At 34.3% G+C, this 25,577-nt stretch overlaps 1 protein-coding gene across 6 annotated transcripts in view; it reads left to right on the top strand.

The window, feature by feature from the left end:
- Positions 1-25,577, top strand: part of PHF20 (PHD finger protein 20) — a 139,897-nt gene that overhangs the window by 78,863 nt on the left and 35,457 nt on the right. For all 6 annotated transcript variants that reach the window (XM_074212051.1, XM_074212049.1, XM_074212050.1 and 3 more), the window contains 4 exons: positions 11,234-11,332; positions 12,028-12,192; positions 14,513-14,685; positions 23,632-23,731. In XM_074212051.1, coding sequence (XP_074068152.1) covers positions 11,234-11,332; positions 12,028-12,192; positions 14,513-14,685; positions 23,632-23,731 — 537 coding nt within the window. The remainder of the gene's footprint in view (positions 1-11,233; positions 11,333-12,027; positions 12,193-14,512; positions 14,686-23,631; positions 23,732-25,577) is intronic.

Below are 25,577 nucleotides of genomic sequence, written 5' to 3'. Positions count from 1 at the left end.
AAAAGCCCTGAAGAATAGGAAGTGCAGCTTTGAATTAGATCCTTCAATCCAGAATAGATTAATGAAATGAGAGCTGAAATACTTATAGAGTGTGGCTCTAATTGTTTTCTGATTTTTCAGGTGAAAATCAGGGCCTGTGCTCTATCCACTGCACCACACCTAGCCGCTCCTAGAAGTACCTTTAATGGGAATTCATTAACAAGTTCTATGACCTTTGGCAAATGTTTACCATCATATAATTCTCATTTCTGACATCTATAAAATGACAAGTTTAAATTGGATAAATTCTAGTATTCTCTTCTAGTTTTGTTATTATATTCTGTGGCCCATTCTGTTTCTACTATTGTATGATCTATTACATAAGGGCTAGAGTCTTTGTCTTCCCTTCCTTCCTGCTATAGTCATTCATTTATTTTTGTCTTTTGCTTTTAGGTTTTTACAAGGCAATGGGGTTAAGTGGCTTGCCCAAGGCCACACGGCTAGATAATTATTAAGTGTTTGAGGCTGGATTTGAACTCAGGTACTACTGACTCCAGGGCCGGTGCTCTATCCATTGCACCATCCATTGCATCATCTAGCTGCCCCCATTTATTTATTCATTTATATTTAGCATTCATTTTTTTTAAGATTTTATTTTGTTTTACAATTTACCCCCATTCTTGCTTCCCTCCCCCCATCCCCCACAGAAGGCATTCTTTACATTGGTTCCATGTTATACATTGATCTCCTTTGAATGTGAGAAGAGAGAAATCATATCCTTAAGGAAGAAAAATAAAGTATGAGATAGTAAAATTACATAATAAGATAATGGTTATTTTTTCTCTAATTTGAAGGTAATAGTCTTTGGTCTTTGTTCAAACTCCACAATTCTTTCTCTGAATACAGATGGTATTCTCCATTGTAGATACCCCCAAATTGTCTCTGGTTGTTGCATTGATGGAATGAGCAAGTCCATCAAGGTTGATCGGCACCCCCATGTTGCTGTTAGGGTGTACAGTGTTTTTCTGGTTCTGCTCATCTCACTCAGCATCAGTTCATGCAAATCCTTCCCCGCTTCCCTGAATTCCCTTCCCTCCTGGTTTCTAATAGAACCATAGTGTTCCATCACACATATATACTGCAGTTTGTTAAGCCATTCCCCAATTGAAGGAAATTTTCTTGATTTCCAATTCTTTGCCACCACAAACAGGGCTACTATGAATGTTTTTTGTACAAGTGGTGTTTTTACCCTTTTTCATCATCTCTTCAGGGTATAGTACCCAGTAGTGGTATTGCTGGATCAAAGGGTATACACATTTTTGTTGCCCTTTGGGCATAATTCCACATTGCTCTCCAGAAAGGTTGGATGAGTTCACAGCTCCACCAACAATGTATTAGTGTCCCAGATTTCCCACATCCCTTCCAACATTGATCATTATCCTTTCTGGTCATATTGGCCAGTCTGAGAGGTGTGAGGTGGTATCTCAGGGATCCTTTAATTTGCATTTCTCTAATAAGTAATGATTTAGAGCAATTTTTCATATGACCATATATTACTTTGGTTTTTCTCATCTGTAAATTGCCTTTGCATGTCCTTTGACCATTTGTCAATTGGGGATAGCATTCATTTTTTAAAAATTGAGTTTCAGATTCTCTTCTTTCTGATCTTGCTCCAGTTCATTGAGAAGGCAAGTAATGTTACTTACTATATATGTGACTCAGTCATGCAAAACTTATTTCTGTGTTAGCTATGTTGCCCAAAAAAACCCTTAAGAAAAATTAACTAAAAACATTTGCTTCAGTCTGCACACAGAGTTTATTAGTTTTCTTTCTAGAGATAGTTAGCATTTTTCATGTTGAGTCCTTTGTAATTATAGAAATTTTATTTTTTTTTCTTTTGGTATTGTTTTTGCTTACATGTTAGCTTATATTAATTTTTACAAAAGTGATTCAATCAGGGCTTCTAAGATTCATTCTAGCACTATCATATACTTATTAATTGCCTACTGTGTTTTAGGCATGGTGTTTAGTGCTGGTAATGAAACAAAGATAAATTTTATATATTTCCTTCTAGAGGCTTATAATTTAATAGCATTAATCAGCATGTAATTTTAATGCAAAAAGACTTTAATTGTGTAGGGGAAGTATAAACCACATGCTGTTTACAGGATGTGAGTAAAGATCATTTCCAAATGGACTGAGGTCAAAGAAGACATCTTGGAGAAAGTACCATTTCATCTTGAACATGAAGGTTGGGTAGCATTTCATTTTCTTCCAGTGTTAAGAATTTGTAACTTCACAGATGATTTCACTCTTCCCAAGAGTTAGGTAGAAGATCTAAAGCAACACATATTTTAACTATACTTTCCATTTGTAAAATAAATATTAAAAATTCATTTCAATGTTGATTGTAAAGTACTTTATGTGAGCTCTTGTAGTTGAGGATCTGATTGTTAGACTGATGTCCTCTTATTACTAAGAATAGGCTCCTTCTCTGACTAAACCACTTTGGAAGATATGTCCTTTCTTGTTTTTTTTTTCCTCTCAAGGCAATCAGGATTAAGTGACTTACATAGAGTCACATTCCAGGAGGAATTTTTTATCCACTGCCCTAGCTACACCAGGTTCTCCCTTTGAAGCCAAAAAAGTACTATTGATGTGTACTATTCATCTCTTTGTACATGGGAACCCCTCAATTCCTTTTTGGAATTTTGATGTTTTGAATTTTCAGGGGGCTTTTTAATGTACCCTGTCACTTTAGGTCATTATTTGTGTGGCTATTTACTTGGGTTTCTAAAATTTTGTTTATAAGTACTGAAGCCTTCTGACTCTCCTTAACTTGAATGAACAGGTTTTAAGTGGGAAAGATAAATTTTCAAAAATAATTTTTTTGAACGAAAACAAATTGAAAACAATACGTAGATTGGACTCCTTTGATGTAGATGCCTTATTTCTCTTTCTTTTTGAGGCTTTAGAAATTCATTATGGTTCTCACATGTGCATGATATAGGTTGCTTATTTCCTGATTGTAAACAAGATAAGCTTGAAACACAGTACCAATATTTTTTCCAGGTTGCTAAGTGTGAACTCTTTTGCCCACACCTGGAGTTACTGGTTCATTTTAACTAACTTAATTAAGAACCATTGTGTAATTCTCAGCCTTATAAGCACAGGCCTTCTCCCATAGCAACAGGTTCTTCTTCTTTTGGCTAATCAATGGGGTAAGTGACTTGGCCAGGGTCACCCAGCTAGTGGGTGTCAAATTGATTTGAAGCTGGACTTGAACTCAGTTCTCTTGACTGCAGGACCAGTGCTCTTATTTGTTGCCTCACCTAACTGTCCCCACAGCAATAGGTTCTAAAATACTAACTGGGGCAGCTAGGTGGTGAAGTGGCTAGAGCACTGGCCCTGGAGTCAGGAAGACTTGAGTTCAAATGAGACCTCAGACACTTAATTGCCTAGCTGTGGGTCCTTGGTCAAGTCACTTAGCCCCATTGCCTTAAATAAAAAAAATAAAATAAAATGCTATTTATATGTGATGGCCTTGGTTACCACTTAGTAAAGATTGCTGATCTTTGCAATTGGATTTACAAAGATTGTCAACAATCATGGGAAGATTTTTCTTGGATATTCAACTATTCCACAGGCCAATATTTCTTTTTCTGCCATCTCTCTTCAGACTTGGTTTTGCTTCGTACTCTAGTAGTCCTTCTGATCTCCTGTATTTTCTGGTGTAGAACAACAAAATAAATGTATATACTATAGAGTAGAATTTTTTTTTTTTTTTTTTTTTGGATAAGTGACATGGAATCATGAAACCACAGTGGCCTGGACATGGAGGTTTTAATTGGAAGACAGGTACTTGTCAATAAAATTCAGATCTGTGATTCATACTTTCTGCAGTCTGTATCTGGATGTATAGAGGTCTTTGTAGAAATTAGTTTTTCATTAAGTTCTCTTCTACAAATTTGCAGGTTACTGAGTAGAAAAAGTTTTTGGTTTTGTTGATTACAAGTGAGCACCAGTTACCATAAAGTATTGAAAGACCATTGAAAGCAGGGTGCTCAGGATGGTATAGAGGAAAGATATCTGAAGTCAGGAGCCAAGATTTGAACCCTAGCATCTCCTTAGTACTTGTGGGATTTTCAGAATATCACTAACTTCTTTGGGTCTCAATTTCTAGATATAAATAACCTCTAAGTTCCCTGCCAGCTAAAAATATTATATTTTTTTTAATGTTCAGATTTTTGATTTGTAAACCAAAATCCAACCCATTACAAATACTTAATTTCCAAAAATATTTGTCTCATTCTGCATTCCCAGACCTTCATCTCTATCAGGAGGTAGATAGCATGTTTTATTATTAGTCTTTGGAATCCTGGTTGATCATTATGGGGATGAATTATATTCCATCACATTTATATGCAATAACTTGTTTATCTATTCCCTAATTTATGGGCAGTCCCTAAGATTCTCATTCTTTGCCATCTCAGAAAGAGCTATAATTATTTATGTTTATTCTTGGAGTTTATATTGCTTAGAACTGATCCCTCCCTTAATTTGCCCTCCCCAAAAATTCTCTTTTCCCTTCACCATTTTCTCTGAGTTCCCTCTTCAATGGACTGTGTTTTCTTTCCTCCTTTGACCAGTTTAGATAAGGGTAAGGTTCAAGTATCAGCCATTCCCTTCCTCTCTTCATTGTTTGTATAGGTGTCTACTCATGTACCGATTTTTTTGAGATAGTTCCCCCTAAACTTCCCTTCCTTTTCTCCATCTCCTACCCCATGTATTCTTTTTTCATCTCCCTTTCTGTTCTTCTCTTAAGATTATCAAGATTTAACAGAACCTAGGCCTTCTGTCCAGTTAGACTCCCTCTATGATCCCTGTTGCTGATGAGAGTTCTTAAGGAGTCCATGTATCATCTCCCCATATTAGAATGTAAGCTTTTTATTTTTATTTTTTTTTAATCCTTGTTCATACCTTTATATGTTCTTTTATTTTTTTTAACTGCTATGCTTGAACATTAAAGTTTTTATAGAACTCTGATCTTTTCATTAGGAATGATTGAAAGTACTCTATTTCACTAAAGGTTGATTTTTTTCCCCTCCTATAGCATTTTATTCAGATTTACAGGAAAAGTTAGCTTTGCTGTAACTTCATTTCCTTGGTCTTCTCTGAAATATTGTATTACAAATTCTCTGTTCCTTTATATTGTCCTGACTGTGACTCCTTGGTACTTGGTACTTGAATTCATTCTTTTTGACTATAGTATTTTTTTTCTTTGTTCTATATGTTCTAGGGAGTTTTAATTTTGAGATTTTTTTTCAGGAGGTGACTAGTAGATCATTTCAGTTTTTACTTTGCTTCTGAGAGATCTGGGTTCTAAGAGATTTGGTCATGATAGTTTTTTTTGTTGTTGTTTTGACAAATATATTTACTTTAAAAAATTTTTTTAAATTAAATTTTTTCTCAATTGATAATTTATTTTATTTTCCAATTACATGTTATGAAAGTTTTTCAACATTCATCCACATGCCATATGCATGTTTCTAAATTACATAATTTCCTTCCACCCTTCCTTCTCACCCCCCCCAGTGGCAAACTATCAGATGAGTATTGTACATACAGAGGACTAATATTTACTTCAAAGCAACTAAAACAAATATACAAATAACTTACCTTAGTTCTTTACTATAGGGGCACAGTCCTAATTCCAAGTTTAAAACCTTTTCAGGCTCTAGTCCTAGGTACCCTCACTTAGTAGGACTTTCTTGTCAGGCTACAACATCATGCTTAGACTCCTGGCTATGAGGGTCACCATTGTCCCAACTCTGGAATCATCTATCTGTTAAGGGGACATAGACATATTAAGGGATTTAGGGAGGCAGTTCATTTTAGCTTGAAAGGTTCCATTACACTTACCTATGTTTCAAAGTTGATGTTCCCAGAAAATACAATCAACTGCCTTTTGATTAACACAAATCCTTATCCCAAATTCAGAACAGTTCTCTAGTGGTCATTCACTTCTCCAGTGTCCATAGACTAGAATCTCAATACAGCCAATGTTGGATGTTTGCATATACAATCCTACATCTTTAAACAAAAATATTATTTATACCTAAGAAACAAGTTTTACAGATTTACAAAAGCAGTATTTCAGAGTTTACCAAATATTTCTGTTTGCTTAGCCTTTGTCTTTGGAGGGTTTTCTTTACCCTAAATTGAAAAAAAACAGGCAAAGAAAACTATCTTCCCCATTTTACAGGGAAATTAGCTTCACAAATTATCTCAAACTCTCCCTGTAAGCTAGTGTTGACTAGAGGTTTACTTCCTGTTCAAAAGCAGAAATTTTCCTCGGTGAAAGCTCTTCCATGATTTCTGTAAGGCAGAGGACTATTTAATGGAGGTCTAGGCAAAATGTGACCCTCTACAAAGGGAACACCAAAATTCTTGTGGATCCCTCTGTACCATAGGTACAGTCCCCCGTAGAAGTCTGGGTAGTTTTCACTGGGTCCTTATTCCAAAGGATCAGAAATTCCCTGAGTGAGTCCATGCTTCTTCCAGAGTAAACTGAATGGCATTTCACATTAGGACGAAAAAGGACAAGTAGAAGCAGTTGGAAAATTAGCAGAGAAAGGCAGCTACTTGTGGATTTTAGGCATAGTCATTCTATCCTAAGATAGGTATTTTGCTTCACAAAAGGCAAATAATCTAGGTTTGTTTAAATGTTAAAACTCAATATAAATATTCTACAAGGTAGTGCAATCTTGTGATACTAAATTTCTCTTTATATTCAGTCATTTCAATTGTGCCCAACTCTTTGTGATCCCATTTGGGATTTTCTTTGCAAAGATTCTGGAATGGTTTGACATTTCTTTCTCCATCTTCTTTTTCAGAGGCAAAGTGAATGACTTGCCTATGGTCATAGAACTAGATAGTGTCTGGAGCTTGATTTGAACTCAGGAAGATGGTCTTCCTGACTCCAGGCCCATTGCTCAGTCTGCTTTACCCCCTAGCTGCCCTTGCCAGATTTCTCCCATTAAAATTTTATATAGGACTCTGTAATGTAGTTTACATTATCATATTAGTCCCTTCAATAGTCAAATCATCAAAAAATGAAGTTTACAAATTTATACCAATGCAAGCTGATTTGTAGTGTTTCCTCAAGAGTGGTGTATGGAATGCTTCCTAGTTTCACTTAACCCCTGAGAATCCTTTTAGCTTTGACAAATATTTCTTTCTAAGATATCAAAAATACAAACATAGACTGTTCAGTTTCTCTAAACTTCAGGCTCTCTCAGGCTTCAGTCTTTGATCACTATTGGTAGCTAAAACAGTGAAAACAAAATGAAATACAACAAAGCAAAGGAATCTAAAAGTAAAGAGGAGGGCAGAAAAGTATTCCTCCTCCTCTCCTCCCTCTACCCTCACTTTACTTCATAGTGCCCACATTGTGACTGAGCTGGGATCTCCATTCTTTGGACATAGCAGGAAAGTGGAATCCAATGACAATTTTTTTTTCTTCCTTGAACTCTTCCAGGTTAATGTTTTTTCTGTGAAATATCTTAATTTTTTCTGTCTTTTTAGAGTTTTGATTTTGTTCTAATCTTTCTTATTGTTTCATAAGCTGTTTTGCTTCTATTTTATCCATTCTAATTGCTTGGGTAAGGTTTTATACTTGTGTCAAGCTGTTTGTTAATTAATTCTCTTTTGATTTTGTCTTTCATAACAAACATTTTAGACTGTTTTTTGGAGGAGGCAATTATGGTTAAGTGACTTGATCAGGGTTATAAAACTACTAATCATGTGTCTGAGGTCAGCTTTGAACCCCATTCCTCCTGACTCTAGGACCAGTTCTCTAAGAACTGTGCCACCTAGCTGATAAAACTGTTTTTTGTTTTTTGTTTTTTTTTCTTATCCTCCTAGGAATTCTAATTAAATTTTTGTCCAAGTTAGATTTTCCTCTGAAGTTTTGCTTATAAATAATTTGGAGTCATTCTCTTCTTCAGGGTTTGTGTTAGGAACTTTTCTGCCACCATAATGGTCTTTTAAGGTTGAGTTGTTTTTCTTTTGTTGTTCTTTGTTCATTCTTCTAGTCTACCTCCTTATTTCAGATTTGATGTTAGATCTGGATCCAACTTTTGGGTGGGTACTGTTGTTATTTTTCTTTGGATAGTGAATATTAACAAAGAAAGGGATACTAAACTTTTTTCCTAAGCTAGCTTGCTGATGTAACCTCCAAAGCATAGTCCTATGACAAAACACTATAAATAACTTTGTGCTTAAATTAATTGAAATACCCTTAAGACACAAGAGAATTCGCAATTGTCCTCTTAATCAGCAAAATGTATTAAACATCTATTATGTGTAAGTGTTGGGTATACAACAAAAAGGCAAAAGACAGTTCGCACCTTTGAGGAGTTCACAGTCTAATTAGAGGTGTAAATATACTAACATCTTTGTATGAAATAGCTGCTGCTGAGGGTTTTGTCCTTCTTGAAGAAGTCCATGACATCAGAGAGGTGATGCCATGACAAACACATGAGTTATATTTGAATGAGGGGAGACTGTGCTAAGTCACCAGCCTTACTTTCTCTTCCAGAGCCCTCTGGGGTCCAGTGGCCAGATCTGAATCAGCTCAACTGGAGTTCCCTTGGATGAGAGGCAGTTAGGGTTAAGTGATTTGCCCAAGGTCACACAGCTAGCAAACATCAAGTGTCAGAGTTTGGATTTGAACTCCCTTCTTCCTGACTACTCACCTCACCACCTAGCTGCCTTATGCAGGATAATTAGGAAGTAATCAACAGAGGGAAAGCACTAGATGTAAGAGTTTGGGGAAAGCTTCCCAAAGAAAATAGGATTTTTAAGGGGGAATTTGAAGGAGATGGAAATAAGGAGAGAGTATTACAGTCATGACAGAAAATTCCTGGAGTTGAGAGAAAAGAGTTCTCTAACCTTAAGATCTTTAGTCTTGTTTAAGGAACAACCAGGAAACCAGTCACTGGATGGGAGATCAAAGATTGAAGAATAGTGGAGATTTAAGATACAAGAAGTCTGGAAAGGTGCTTGGGATGGAGGTTGAACATTAGATCAGTGAGAGATTGTCCAGTTGTTGTTGCTTTTTCTAAATTTTTAAGATACTATGTTTTGGATGTAGTACAAAGAACTCATCACTCATGGCTATACTCCAGATTTACTTAACAGTAAATGAATGAGTCTTAAGATCTTAAGTCTGCCAAATCTTCGAATGGCATTAGCCAGGAGTGTGGGCAGCAATGTGAAAGGGAGGTAAGGGGCAGCTCTTAGGGGACATGAAAATAAAGACTTCAGAACTCAGAACTAATGTGGACTGAAGTAATTGGGCTCCTGAAATATCTTCTAATCTAAATCTCTGGTTCTGTGACACTTCAATCTGCAATTCAGTTTGTATAGCCATTTTCTAGCTTTGTAACATCAAATCTCTTTTCCTCTTTGTCAGTGTCTTCTTTACTGAATAGAGAGGGTAATATTTGCACTATTTTCCTCATAGGAATATTGAGTGGAAAGCCCAATGTCTAGAGGAGAAATAAACAAAAAAAAGACTCAAAACTCAAATCTAAGAGCTTTTTTTTTGAAAAAGAAAAACCTACCAAAATGGATAGCTGATTAGTTAAAAAAAATCAAATTACCTAAATTAAAAATGAACAGGATGTAGTTATATATCAGAAACTATGATTCAGAATTTTTTTGTAAGCAAAACTTGAGTTTTCAAAGGAATTGGATGGGTGTCTGCAAATACAGAAAATACTCAAATGAACAAAATAAGAAATAAAGAAAAAAGAGAATATCATTAAAAAAGAAACCCAACAAGCCTTCAGTAATAAAAATTGTAAACTTGAAAGTGTTATAAAGATAGGTGATTTTATTATTAATTAAGAGTCATTGTAATACTTTGAAATATATAGATATCACATATTATTTTGGTTTAGAGAGCTGTTAGGAGTTCCTCTCTTCCTGGGGATCCCAACTAATGTTAATTTATCCTCATGAAATGTGGATCCCACATCTTATCTACCATTTCTATCACCATATCATTTCTTCTTAATTTTTTTTTAAACTCTTTTAATTAGATTGTGGTACATCATTTGGAACATTTTTCTCCTCCCATAACATTTAAAACAAAAGGTTGCCTCCCTCATATTATAGAGGATTGAAGATAGGCTCGGAGGAGGAAAGATACTTAAGAGTTAGCGCTAAAAGCTAGGACTACTGATTAGAAGTCTAAGACTTTTATCTGTTTATCCATTGCCCTCCCAGGAAGGCCCAATTTTCATTGCTTCTATTTGGGTTTGTACTTTAGTTAGCAAAATAACAATTTATTATAGCAAAATAATTCTTATTAAATGTTTATTGTGTGCTATGTACTATGCTAAACATGTAGTATACAAAGAAAAATTAAAACTAGTTCCTGTCCTCTGAGATCTTGCATTCCAATCAAGGAATTAAGATTTACATAAATCAGAATAACAGAGCAGATGGAAGATAACCTTGTTAGGGGAAGAAACTGTCAGGTGGGTACTCTGAGAAATGCTTCCTTTAAGAGATAGTGCTTGAATTCAGTCTTAAAAGAAGCCAGAGAGATTCTGAGAGTTAGAGGTAAAGAAGAAGTCAGGGGGCCAACTAGTACAAAGGCATGGAGATGGGAGAATCACTTCAGGTATGAGGAAGAGCAGATAGGTCAGTCTAGCTGGACTCTAGAGTGTGAACAGTAGAATGTGTAAGAAACCTGGAAAGATAGGAAGAGTTCAAATTGTAAGGAACTGCTAAACTAAAGAATTTATATTTTTTCATCGAGGTAATATGGAGCCTCTGAAATTTACTTAGTAGGAAGTGACATTATTTATTTGGATCTGTGCATTAAGGAAAATAAACTTGGCAGCTGTGGGTGGATAGGAGATACAAAATAATTGAGGCTGGATATCAGTTTGAAGGTTATTTCAGTGGTATATTTGAGAGGTGATGTAGACCTGAACTTGTTGGTGTGAGTGGAGAAAAGGGGAAAGTGATGTGGAGAAAAAAGAAAAAAAGATTTGGCATTGGATTTTATGTGGGATGAATGATAAATTGAGAGTGACACCACGCCTCCTAATTCAGGTGATCATGGTGGTATTTTTTTTACAGCAGTAGGAAAAAGAGAAGCATCAGAAATAAGAGAAGAAAAAGCTGAAAGACTTCTTAGATTTGAAATAATGCTTAAAATTCTTTTCTTTCCTAGCTTTAAAAGAAAAGGAAAAAAACAAAGAAAAGAAGTTCAGAGAATTTGTAAGATTAAAGTCAAAGAAAAAAAAGAAAAAGAAAAAGAAATCCAAGCCTGGTAATGTTTTTTCTTCTGTAGAAAAATTGTTTGTAATTAAATATGGGAGTAGAATATGGGAGTGCGTTTTCCCTTAGTCTCTTGGGCATTGTATTCAAAGTTGCTACCTGATCTCTGTGTAAGTAAAGAAACATTCTGTCTTTTTCCCGATTTTGGATTTTAGGAAAAGTGAATCTCACCCCTTCCCCAAATTTATATCTAAATGTTGAGACAGTTGAGGTATAGTCCTCAATTCTGGTTGTAGAATCCAGAGTGGATGAGATTTGTCTACATTAGTTTTGTAACCTGGTTAGCATTTGTAAGTTTACTCTTGATTTAATTCACAACAGTTGATTTAGATTTATATTGACACAAAATGATGGTATCCAAAATTTTTATACAGTTTGTTTGTTAACTTGGTTTGTGCATAAAGAAAGTGCTGGCTCTTGAGTATAGATTCTTCTCACTCCCAAAGTTATAGAGAATCATTGTCAGGCAGGTTCAGCCATCCCTAAAGAGGATTGATCCTTTATAATGTTAAAAAAAAAAGCTAATGGAAATATTTTGGATGAAAATCTTCCTATATGACTGAGATTTGTCCTACAGAATTCTATAGTACACATATTTTAGGTACTATGCACATGCTGCTTATTTAAATTCAGTAGTTTTATATGTCCAAGTATTATCATCCACTTCTGATCTTGTTTTATTTACAGAATATTCTTGCAGTGAAGATGCTAGTGATGTTTCCCAAGAGTGTTCACCTTCCAAGCCGTTTGCAGTTACCAGGTGTAGTTCCTCAAATAAATCTGGTACTCCCCTGAGTACATCAGTTCATAGCTCTGATTCTGGAAATCACCAAGAAAGAGAAAAAGTACCTGGTAAGAATGGGCATATATGACCTGTGTTATTTGGCATAGAAACATAATAAAGGGGTGCCCTTATCCGAAGAGAAAGGTCAAACCCTCTGAGTTACCCAAGAAAATCTTGATATTCTTTTGTTTATTTTATATTATTACAATAACATTGATGTGAGAGTAAGCACAAACCCCTGCCCCCCCAAAAAAAGATAGAGAAACATCAAGAATAGTGAGAGAGGGAAAAAAAAGTACTTCAGTACTTCAGACAGTGAAAAAAAGTGTATTTCAGTCTGTGCCAAGCTTTTATAAAAGGCAACAACTTGGAGGATACTTAAAGGTTTCTCAGAATCTAAATTTATTGGGGGTTTCTTTTTTCTTTTTCTTTTTTCTTTCTTTTTTTTTGTTTTTTTTTGCAAGGTAATGTGGTTAAGTGACTTGCCCAAGGTCACAAAGCTAGGTAATCATTAAGTATTTAGGGTTGGATTTGAACTTGAGTCTTTAGAAGAAGTAAGAACCTTCTTTGGGGGTTTCTTGAACCCTCTCTTGATCGACACATTTTATAGAAGGGAATTCTTTTTTTTTTTAGAAGGGAATTCTTTCAGAAAATGCTTCATTTTCTATTAAGTCTTTAATTCTGAGATTCTGTGATTCTGTAATGCCCACAGCACTATAATAGGTGACTGTGTGCTAAGTTTAACTGGTTTGGTTGTTTATAATATCCCAACCACAACTTAATGTCAAGGCTTGATTTTAGGAAATGGAAGGAAACTTTTAGCAGGTATTCCTTTAAAATAAGCCAGTCCATTTTCTTTACCCCTCCACTCTTTTCTACTGCTCATCATTCCACCCTGGTTAATTGAATTTCATCTTACTCCCTTCACATTGAAACTTCCTCCAAAGATGATAGAGACCTTATTATATAGCTATTACTTTGCATACTAAATTTGGTCAGTAGGAGAGCAAATAGTTAAATTTTTCTCTTCTATTTAAACAGCTTATATAAAATGAGATCTAGGCGATACTATGAAAACTGAGAATTTACAGATTAAGGTTGATAAATTCATTTAGATTCTGACTTGGAACAAAGAATATCAGTTCTTTATAATTGATTTCTTCCAAATCATTTATCAGCTGAAAATACAATAATGTTGAGGATTATTCTTATTTGTTTTTTCAGGGAAAATGAAAACCTTTTAGGAGTAAAAGCAAGGGACACTAATCCTTGCTGGTTGAGTTTTTCTTCTGCATATATGTAAATATTCTCTAAGCTTTCACTGCCTTTCAGGAAGTACAAAACTGAAATAGACCACCTTTTTAAAAAAAGTGTTAAGGAAGGGGTCCCTTGGCTGGAAATATATGGAATTGTGGGTTTGGAACATTGCATATCTTTTTACACTGGTTTTGGTTAATCTGGGTTTACGATTTTTTTTTCCCTTTGTTACATGGAAAGACTGGAGGTTTGGAGAGAGTGGTATGTCCTTGAAATGACTTTGGTATTAAAAACAGAGGACTTATGTCTTTTTGTGCTATGTGTCCTGTGTGCTGTGAAAATGAGAAATCTGTGAGATTTAGGTAAATTTACCTTGTAAACTTGTAAGTGTAAGAAAGTGGGAAAAAAATCAACATTCAATAAAAGCCAGTTAAAGACAAAAAAGAATTTACAGTTAACCTTTGATTGTCCATGCTCTTGACTGGAAGTATAGTTAATAAGACATCTGTAGGGGTTTTTGTATTTGTAGCTCCTTCATAGTGTTACATTATATAAAGGTGATTACATCTTATATCTATTTAAAAAATTATGCTATAATTTTTTGATAAATCAGATTGTCATAGCCTTACTGCAAAGAGAACTCAGATTGGAAGTGAGTGAAGTACAGGAAAAGATTTGGAGTCTTCATTTATAAGATGGGGGGATATAGCTGTAATAGATAACTTTTCTAGACAATTAGTTTCAATGGATTTAGGAAGATCTGAGTTCACAATTGGCCTCACACACTTATACTAACTTGTATAATCCTGGGTAATTTGCTTAATATCTGTCTGGCCTCAGTTTCTTTAATGGTAAATTGAGGATCACAATAGCACAATAGAAGATGTTCTGAGAAGGAATAGAGGAAGTGCTTTTAAAGTACTTTGCACTATGCCTTTCACATAATAGACCCTTTTATCAAGCTAGTTTGTGGATACTATGTGAGAATGTATATAAAGTGCTTTCTTACTTAAACAGTGTTATAAACTTGTAAAATTCTATTAATAGAGTAGAAGTATGTAGAGTAAGTATTCACTCTTTCAACCAAAGAACATTTACTAAGCAGTTGCCATTTCTTTACACATTTGCCAGATGATGTGAGTGACTCTTCTTCAGAGAGTTTTCTCTGGAGTGATGAAGACTGTAGCCATGATATTGATGTAACCACTTATCCAGATGATGATCCTGATGGAGAAGACAACTTTGACTTTGAAATTGTTCGGTGTATTTGTGAAGTCCAGGAAGAAAATGACTTTATGATTCAAGTATGTGGATATAATTTTTTTTTAAAGTTATACTGATATCTTCCTTTTTTGTTTTATAACATCTTAGTTTTCTAACAAATCCTTTTCCCTCCCAGAGAACCTTCCCATATAGCAAATAGTATTTTAGAGGAGGAAAACCAACACAGCTGATCTTTACATTGAAAAAGTCTGAAAACATGTGCCATGTGTAACATATATAGGCTTCCTACCTCTGTGTAGGGTTGGATGAGGATGTCCTAATTCAAGTCCTGTAGTGAGCGTTGTTGAGTCAAAGATAGTGATAAAGCCAATTCTACTTTTGAATATATATTTCTTTCTTTTTTTTTTTTTTTTGCAAGGCAAATGGGGTTAAGTGTCTTTCCCAAGGCCACACAGCTAGGTAATTATTAAGTGTCTGAGACCGGATTTGAACCCAGGTACTCCTGACTCCAGGGCTGGTGCTTTATCCACTGTGCCACCTAGCCGCCCCTTGAATGTATATTTCAATGTAAATTGGAAGTATTTGGCATAAATGGCTCTCATGCTAAGGGTGGTTGGTAGGGTATACTTGTGATCTTTTCCTCTGGGGAGACTGTGGCTGCTAAATCTCTTGAGCTCAGAAGTCCTTAGATACATTGGGCTAAAGCCAGTCAGGATTCTGAACTAAGCTTAGTATTAACTTGTTGAGCCCAGGTGCAGGGAGCAAAGAGAGGCTTTGTTTTGTGGTTAATCCCTTCTTGCTAGTGTCCTTTTTCTATATCCCTGCCTGTTCTATGTTGAATTTGAAGTATTTCTATAGAAATATGTGTAAATATTTATGTTTATGTGTATGTGTGTATTCATTCTGTGTACATGTGTGTGTGTAGTCATTTCAGATAAGAATGAGGTTCATCCAAAGCCCATTCTCTTCATCCAATTCTTTTTCTAGATATTATTCTCACTCCTTTTATGAGAAATAGCAAGTTTCACCCTTTTCTTTTCCCCTTCTTTACAGCCTCAGAACAGAACCAATTCTAATTACCATATTTCCCTATGTATAAGACCCTTCCATGTAGAAATCACACCTTAATTTTGGGGCCTGAAATTCGAAAAAAAAATGTATTACATAAAGTTATTGAACTGAACTGAAGTTTTATTCATCATAAAAATCATACAATTCCTCATCACTGACAAAACTCCCATCCATTAGCTCATCCTCATCTGCGTTTCATGGTTTCATGACGAATCACTGTCTTAGGAGAGGCTCTGACTGCTTTCCTGCATGTGCACTGGTCCCTCCCTGGGCAAGTCTGGTGCTTGGACGTTTAGTTCTGTTTCGTAAACCTGATGTACCAATTGTGTGCTCCTTTGAAATCAGTCATTTGTTTTTCATCAGCAATTCTTCTTGCCTCATGCTGAACCATCTTTGTGGACACAGGAATTCCAGTGGCCCTTTGCTTTTTAATTCATTTCTTCAATTCACTCTCGAAATCAGATCATTTGGCTGACTTGCCTCTCATGGCCTTCTTCTGCTATGGCATTTTCTGTAGGGTTTCTTCTTCTCAGAGTCCGTCTCAGATTGTTCTCTCAGTTGGAGGAGGACCAGCAGCAGGATTTTCATTCACTTTTGCAAACTGGATCACTTTGAACTTTAATTTAGCACTTTACAAAAATCTTTTCTGAGCCATTTCTGGGCAGAACGTGGTAAAACATAAACCTAATGTACAGGTAACAAATGCAAAACAGTGAGTACAAAGACAACAAATGCGAAGAACCTGGAAATTCAAGTAAAAACATCTACAACCAGCCAGTGCATAAGACACAGTTTTTAGACCTCAAATTTTTCAAAATAGGGTGTGTCATACATGGGGAAATAAGGTAACTCTCACTCAATACCCTTTGAAGGTTTTGTTTATTCTGTTCTTAGAATGTTACCCCTTAGTTATCATATCAGTTGAAATAAATTTAACTTTCTTTGTACTCCTGTATTTGCATTTCAGAGTTCTGAGCTCTATTCTTTTCCTTAGGAATGTTCCATAGTTTTGTACTCTTTTAGAAGTTCATTTTTCCCACTATAGAGTTACTTTTAGCTTTGTAGGATCAATTATGCTTGGTTACAAGCTCATATTTTTTAACTCTGGATTATCCTAATATTTTCTGTTATATAGAATAGATGTTGCTAGGTCTTCTTGTGGGATCCTGTGGTTCTATGATGCTTGAACTCTTTTTCTGAGTCTTTATAACATTTTTTTCCTTTGATGTAGAAATTCTGAATTTTGCAATGACTTTATTGGAACTTTTTTCCCTCAGGCCATAATTTATGAATGCTTTCTATTTTCATTTTGTCCTTTCATTTTTTTTTAGAAACATTTTATTTATTTTGAGTTTTCTAATTTTTCCCCCATTCTTGCTTCCCTCCCCCCATCCCCCACAGAAAGCATTCTGTTAGTCTTTACATTGGTTCCATATTATACATTGATCTCAGTTGAATGTGATGTTTGTCCTCTCATTTTAATAGATACAAGGATTCATAGTCATTGATTTGTTTGGTCTTTTGTGATTTTTAGGGAGTCTGTTGTTAGAGTATGATTTCTTGTTCCTTGTAAATTATTTATTCTTTCAATTCTTTATACCATAGGTTTTTTTAATCTGTTTTTTCTAAGTATTCATTTTACTCTTTTTTAAAATTCACCTTTATTTTCATTTCTGAATTTCCCTCTCACTTCTCCCTTTGCACAATTGAGAACACAAAATAAATTGTAGCAAATATGTTTGGTAAATGAATACAAATTCCCTCATTTATTCTTAACCATGTCCCCTAAATCTCTACTTTCCCACCCCCCAAATATACAATAAGGAAGAAGAAGATATGCCTTGATTTATACTTTTGGTCTATCATCTCTCTATTTGCAGGTGGATAGCATGTTTCACTGTATTTTCTTTGAAATTGTGATTGGTCTTTGTATTGATTAAATCTTTTAAAATTTTTTATCTTTACAATATTGTTATTGTATAAATTGCTCTTCTGGTTCTGCTCATTTTACTCTGCAGTAATTCATACAAGTTTTCAGAGGTGTTTTTGAAGCCATCCTCTTTATCATTTCTTGTCGCACAGTATTATTTCATAATTTGTTGTAACATTATCCAATCAATGGGCAGTCTTTTAATTTCTAATTCTTTGTTTTTGTCCATATGGGTTCTTTTCCTCTTTTTTTTTGATCTCTTTAATATTTTGTTCTGTGGAGACATCATTGAATCAAAGGATATACATAATTTAATAGCTATAGGGCATAGTTCCATATTATTTTCCAAAATTGTTGGATAACCTAAGAACTTAAGCAATGGTACATTAAAGTACCTGTTTTCTCATAGCCAGACGTTATTGGCATTTTCCCTTTTTTTTCATTTCCCTTTTGCCAGTTGTCTATCTGATTGACATATAGTGCTAAATCAATTATTTTAATTTTTATTTCTCTAGTGATGAGTGATTAAGCATTTTTTCATATGAATTTTGTTGGTGATAAGAAGACATTTCAGACATAATAATTACTTATCTGTGTGACCTTGGATCTTTTTCTTTTTCTTTGAAAATTGCCTTTTCAAGTTCGAAGCTTTGTAGCTTTGTAGCCAGTTTGTAAGCAATGTGAAGAAATGTTTTCTCAAGGATCAGTTTTGTTCTGAAGTAAGAAAGGATGAACAAAATAGAAGGAAAACACTCATACCAGTTTATGTGGACAAGTTCTTTAGCAGGAAGGAAGTTACTAACATGTTAGAAACTGAGCCAGTAGAGGATGGCAAGTTTGGAGAAAAAGAAAGTGAGGAGGGTTTTCTTAACTGTAGTTGGGAGTTCCTCTTTAAAAAGCTTGAGTCTGTAGGCATCCCCCAGTGTTTCATAGTTGAATTGGTTCACCACTTAAATCAGTACAGATCATATTAACACCTTCTGTTACAAAATCTCCCCCACCCCGATTCCCATAAAATGTACAGCAGCATTCTGAAACATCTGAACTAAAACACAACACTCAGTTCCTTTTGTATGCATGAAATATGTATCTTGTCTTTCTTATTACTAGTCTGTCTTTTTTTTCAACTTGAATCAGTTGATGTCATTTTAGATGGATTTCATTAGTTCTTGGTTTTTAAAATCCAAAATTACTTTCTGGATAGTTTTCACAGGTTTTTTTTTTTTTAATCTGTTTTCATTTTAAATTGACCTGTCATATGCACACAAAATTAAAGAATCCAGCTAAACAATGCAATACAGGTAGAGACAAAAGAAATGCAGTAAGCCAGGTTAAAACATTCTCTCAGTAAATGGTTATCTGTTTTAAAGGAAACAAAATATTGTCTTGAAATTTCCACAGTAAGACTGTACATAATTGCATGAAAAATATTTTTTCCTAAAACAGTTTTCATTCATAATTATCTCCAGTTTTTTCACACTGTACATTTATTAAAACATAATACCAGCAGCAACTGAAAATGAATGTGAATTTGGTATACATGTTATCTAACTCAAGGTAGCAGAAGTATGTGGCAAAACATGTACCAGCCAATATGCACTGTTATTTAACCAGCGTTATTATATAGTAGTAACTTTAAAAAATTTTTTTTAAATTTTTTAAAAGGCTATGGAGTAAAGTGACTTGCTCAAGGTCACACAGCTAAGTAAGTATTAAATGTCTGAGTCTGAGTTTGAACTCTGCTCCTCTCAAGGTCAGTTCTCTAGTGCCACTAGCTGCCCCCCAATAGAGTAATTCCGTTATAAGACTGCTTCACTGTTTATAAATATGCAACCTTTCATCTTATTTTTTTAAGCAAATCAGTATATTTTCTGTACCAAATTATAGAAAGTTAACTTTGTTTTTTTGAAATTTATTTGCAAATAAAGTTTTTCCATTTGTCTCTATGGTTTGTTGTTTACCTACCTGAATATTATAAGGCTGTCCTCAATTTACTTAAGTGTTCATTTTAAGAAAAGTGCTCACTATGTATAGGAATTTGTATTTTGTTGGTGCTTGAGCCATCCATAAAGAAAAATTGGGAATTACTTTATTACAAAATTATAAGTGTTAATTATATTTATTTTCTTAAAAAGTTGTATTGTTAGACCATTGTGCATGGATGTAATTAAGGTATGCATTATTGTAGGATTAAACATATGTTAAAACATATTTTGTTTTACTGTATGATTCATTCCCCATTCCAAAGCAAGCATGAATAAAATTAGATTAAATGTTAAAAAAAAAAAGAAAATTAGCTATTTAGATATTTTGACTACTCACAATTGGGAAATAGTTCTTATTCTTAATAAATTTGATTTCAATTTCCTATATAACTTAGAAATGTATTCTTTATGATAGAAACTTGCTTCAAAGATTTCCCCCAATTTCTTATTTACTATCTAATTTAACTGCATTGTTATACAAAGCATTGTTAGTTTTATGTATTTTGCATTGTCCATTTTACTTATTATCCTCTCTCTTATTTAGTCATGAACTTTTTCCCTGTCTATAGATCCAAGAAGTAATTTCTTCTGTGCCCCTTATTTATTTATGACTAAATGTCTTTATGTCTAAATTACATACCCATTTTGAGCTTATTTACACACACACACACACATATGTATTTATGTAGTGTGAGGTATTGGTTTATACCTAGTTTCTCCAGGCAACTTTTCTAGTTTTTTTCAACAGTTTTTATTGGGTGAGTTCTTATCTCAATAGCTGAGATTTGGGGGTTTACCAGACACTGGGTTACCATGCTCCTAGTCCAAATTGTTTTGATGATTATAAATTTTATAGTATAGTATGAAATCTGATGCTGCTAGACCACTTTTCTCCCAGTTTTCTTCATTAATTCCCTTGATATTATTGACCTTTTGTTACTCTATATGAATTTTATTATTTTTTTCTTTCTACAAAGTAAATCTTTGGGTTGATTAGCATGTCACTGGCTAAATAAATTTAGGGTGTATTGTTATTTTTATTTTATTGACTAAGCCTACTTGAGAATATTTATTTAGACTTTTTAGAGCTTTCTTTAGTTGTTTATATAGATAGGTCCTATATGTTCCTTGGCAGGTAGAGTTTCAAGTATTTTATACTTATTGTAGCTATTCTAAATGGAATTTCACCTTTTATCTTTATATGCTGAATTTTGTTGGTAATAAGATATTTTCAGACATAATAATTAGCTGTGTGATCTTGGGCAAGTCACTTAACTCTACTGCCTTGTTAAAAAAACTAAAAAGAAAGGAATGCTTTGGGTAATAAGCAGACATGCTCATGGTTAATGTGAGTTTATTTTATAGCTTGAAATTTTGTTGAAGTTGATATTTGTTTTGGTTAATCTTTTAGTTAACTTTCTAGGGTGTTCCAAGTAAACCATCATGCAATCATCTGCAAAAACTGATAGTTTTGTTTTTTGTTATTGTTTATTCTTTCAATTTTTTTAGTCATATTTTGCTATTGCTAGCATTTCTTGTCCAGTATTGACTAATAAAAGGAGATGATGGGCATCTTTACTTCATCCCTGATCTTACTGGAAAGGCTTTTTAATTACAGATAATGCTACCTTTTGTTTTTGTTTTTGGCAAGGCAGTGAGGTTAAGTGATTTGCTCAAGGTCACACAGCTAGGTAATTATTAAGTGTCTGAGGTCGACTCCAGGGCTGGTACTCTTATCTACTGTGCTATCTGGCTGCCCCTTAGTGTGCTACCTACCTTTTGGATATAGATTGATACAACTTATCATTTATCTATTCCTAGACATATATATGTGTTGTATTTTTTAAATCAGGAATGTGTGTTGTATTTTGTCAAAAGTTTTTTCTGCATTTGTGGAAATATTTTTATTGTTTTTGTTACAAATGTGGTCTGTTATGTCTAGTATATTCCTATGTTAAACTACCCTACATTCTTGATATAAATTCAACCTAATCCCAGTGTGTGATCTTTGCAGTTCATTGCTCTAGTTTGGTTACTAATATATTATTTGACATTATTGTATAAATATTCAGCAGGGTCTCTTCTTTAGGATTAAGCTATTAAATTTCCCATTACTCTTTGATTCAAAAGTCCTTTATTAAATGTAATTTTTTAGTGAGATGTTCCACTACTTTGAATTGTGTCTGACTTTTCAGATCCTATTTGGATGGCAAAGATACTGAAATAATTTCCCATTTTCTTTCAAACACAATATTTACACATAAAGAACTGAGGCAGATATGGGTTAATTGACTTGCCTAGAATCACACAATAAGTTTCTGAAGCCAGTCTGAACTCAGGAAGATGAATCTTCTTGACTCCAGGCACCATTTACTGTGTTGCCTTATTGCATTATAGTCAGTAAAAGATACACCAGTATTTCTGCCCTTTTACATTTATTTTTGAGTTTTTTTAATGACCTAAGTATGTTAATTTTTTGTGAAGGATTCATGTCCAGTTGAAAAATGATGCATTCTTTTCATTCCTGTTCAGTATTCTTCATAAGTCTGTCATATCTAATTTTTCTTTTTCCTTTTTAATTTTATTTAAGGCAGTGGGATTAAGTGATTTTTGACCAAGGTCACTGAGGCTGTATTTGAACTCAGGTCTTCCTGACTCCAGGGCCAGAGCTCTATCCACTGTACCACCTGCACTTTATTTGTTAGAAAATCCTTTCACTGGGTTCAGTTTACCTCCTTATGACTTTTCACTTAGTAGTTCTAGCTCTGTTCTAAGCTCAGGCATTTTTTTAAATAAAAGAAAGATTTATTTATTTATTTTGAATTTTACAATTCCCCCCCATTCTTGCTTTCCTCCCCCCACCCCCCAAAGAAGGCAGTCTTTTAGTCTTTACATTGTTTCCATGGTTTGCGTTGATCTAAGTTGAATGTGATGAGAGAGAAATCATATCCTTAAAGAAGAAAAATAAAGTATAAGAGATAGCAAAATTACGTAATAAGATAACTTTTTTTAAAATTAAAGGTAATAGTCTTTGTTCTTTGTTCAAACTCCACAATTCTTTCTCTGGATACAGATTATATCTTCATTGAAGACAGCCCAAAATTGTGCCTGATTGTTGCACTGATGGAATGAGCAAGTCCATCAAGGTTGATCATCATCCCTATGTTGATATTAGGGTGTATAATGTTTTTCTGGTTCTGCTCATCTCATTAATCATCAGTTCATGCAAATGGTTTCTAATAAAACAATAGTGTTCCATCACACAGTTTGTTAAGCCATTCCCCAATTGAAGGACATTCACTTAATTTCCAATTCTTTGTCACCACAAACAGGGTTGCTAAGCACAGACATTTTAAATAATTCACTTACAGTTATGATGGAGGAATAAGAGTTAGAGATCAGTAAAATAAATACTAGCAGAAAACTGACCCTGGTGTATTGCATTTTGACAGGTTTAGAAGAAAATTTAGGGAGCTGAGATGCATTGTCCTGTTTTCCGTATTTGAACTTTTTTTGAAAGTCACTTCATGTGATTTCAAGGATGTGTGATTAACATACCAAATTTGCCATGAAACATGTACCTCTCCATTTACCTCATTCTTTGAGGCACACGAAAAATCTAATCTCCTCCATAATGCATGTCTTTACTTCAATTTATTTTCATTACTTCCATTTCTAAAGTTTTTTTAGCATTCAGTTACTTGTTTGATGTGTGTTTCTCTAATGAAGTTATGAGTTCCATAGGGAAACACTGTATTGTGTATTTTGATATCTATAATTAATGTTGAGGATATTAAAACCTTTTTGGTTGATTTCTTTTCCTCTTCCCCTTCCCCCACCTTGGTTGATTGATAATTTGCCCTTAAAATATGAATAGAAATGAGAAGAACCTGTGGGAATGCTATCAGACTAGTTGTAAATGTTTTATTTGTTAATAAATAAATGTAGAGATGGTATGAGAGGAAGGCTTGCCAAGTTGGTTTTTCACTAGGCTATATTTGATATCTCTGCAATCTAACTTTGTTGCTTAATTTCTGCAGTGTGAAGAATGTCAATGCTGGCAGCATGGAGTGTGCATGGGTTTGCTAGAAGACAATGTGCCTGAAAAATACACCTGCTATATTTGCCAAGATCCTCCAGGTATAGAGCTCTAGGGTTACATATTCAGGATGATTTTCTGAATATTTATCTGTATACTGAGTCCCAGTTTTTGAATAATAAATTTCTATGAGTAGTTTGTAGTAAATTAAACTTTGTTGGCATTTACCCTACTAATTAGTAAGGTCTTTTTCAGGTTTTTTTTTTTTTTTGCAAGGCAATGGGGTTAAGTAGCTTGCCCAAGGCCACACAGCTAGGTAATAAGTGTCTGAGGCCGGATTTGAACTCAGGTACTACTGACTCCAGGGCCGGTGCTCTATCCACTGCACCACCTACTACCCCAGTAAGTTGTTTTAAATCAGAATTTACTGGAATTTATATTAGCTCAGTCACCACCTTCATAGAATAAAATTAATCATGTAATCTAGATTCAGAAAAAGCAGGAAAATGTCTATAAAACTTAGTCTGTGAGATCCTACCAGCAAATGTTACACGCCCACATGTATTTGAATACATGGAAAGTGCCATAGTTTGTAACTTGTTTGAGGTGAACAAAATGAATCATTCCATCTACTTAGGCAAATCACTCTTGGATCTTTGACCCTTAATTTCTTTTTGTAAAACTATTGGATTAGACAGAATTATCTGTCAGTTTAATTCTAACTCCAGTAGCATATAGTAAACAACTATATAATGCTTTTTTTTTAGTTCATTAGTTTTCTAACTTTCAATTTTATTATTTAATGTTTTTTGAAATAAGTTTCTCCAAAGCTCTTATACTCAGTATTGTTGATTTTCTTCTTATTTTTGAAAGTAACAAAGAATATTTCTTTGAAAGTGTCTTAAGTGTTTACAGTAAGTCAGTCATTCCTTCTACTTAGCTTAGATTAGTGAGCCTTTACTTTAAAACCACAGCTTAGATTGTTTTCTTATATAGTAAATAAACATATTTCCTGATGATTCATGATTTTATTTTACATTCTTTCCTTTTAAGAAATTATTTAGCTTTCTTCTTTTTGTGTTTTATTTATTTTACTTTAAAAAATTTTTCCCGGGGTGGCTAAGTGGCGTAGTGGATAAAGCACCAGCCTTGGAGTCAGGAGTACCTGGGTTCAAATCCTGTCTCAGACACTTAATAATTACCTAGCTGTGTGGCCTTGGGCAAGCCACTTAACCCCATTTGCCTTGCAAAAACTTAAAAAAAATTTTTTTTCCCCAGCTACATGCAAAAGCGAGGGTCAACATTTACATCCAAAACTTGAGTTCCAAATTCTCTCCCTTCCTCCTACTTCCACATTGAGAGTGCAAGTTATTTGGTATAGTTTAAAAATGTGTAGCCATGAAAAACATTACTGCAATAGTCATGTTGTAAAAGTAAACATATATGCTCCTTCTAACTGCCTATGAAAAGGTTCATATGACTTCTCTGCATCATCTTCCCATGCAGGAATACAAGCAGTTCAACATCATTAAGTCCCTCATGATTTGCCCTTTCCATCCTCCTTCTCTATGCTTCCTCTGTGTCCTATGCTTGAAGTTCAAACTTTTTGTTCAGCTCTGGTCATTTTATCAGGAAAGTTTGTAAATCCCATTTCATTGAATGTTCGTCTTTTCCCTTGAAAGAATATGTTCAGTTTTGCTGGGTAGTTGTTTCCTGGTTGTAAACCAAGCTATTTTGCCTTCTAGAATATCATTTTCCAAGCCCTTCAAGCTCTTAAAGTAGAAGATACCAAATCTTGCGTTATCCTGACTGTTGTTCTATTTAATTATTTCTTTCTGACTGCTTGTAATATTTTCTTCTTGACTTGGGAGTTCTAAGATTTGGTTATAATATTGCTGGCAGTTTCCATTTTGGGCTCTCTTTCAGGAGGTGATCAATTTCTATTTT

The sequence above is a fragment of the Macrotis lagotis genome, chromosome 1, assembly GCF_037893015.1.
Source record: "Macrotis lagotis isolate mMagLag1 chromosome 1, bilby.v1.9.chrom.fasta, whole genome shotgun sequence".
Lineage (NCBI taxonomy): Eukaryota > Metazoa > Chordata > Mammalia > Peramelemorphia > Peramelidae > Macrotis > Macrotis lagotis.
The sequence above is the reverse complement of the archived record's forward strand: the minus strand, read 5'-3'. Positions and strand labels throughout refer to the sequence as shown.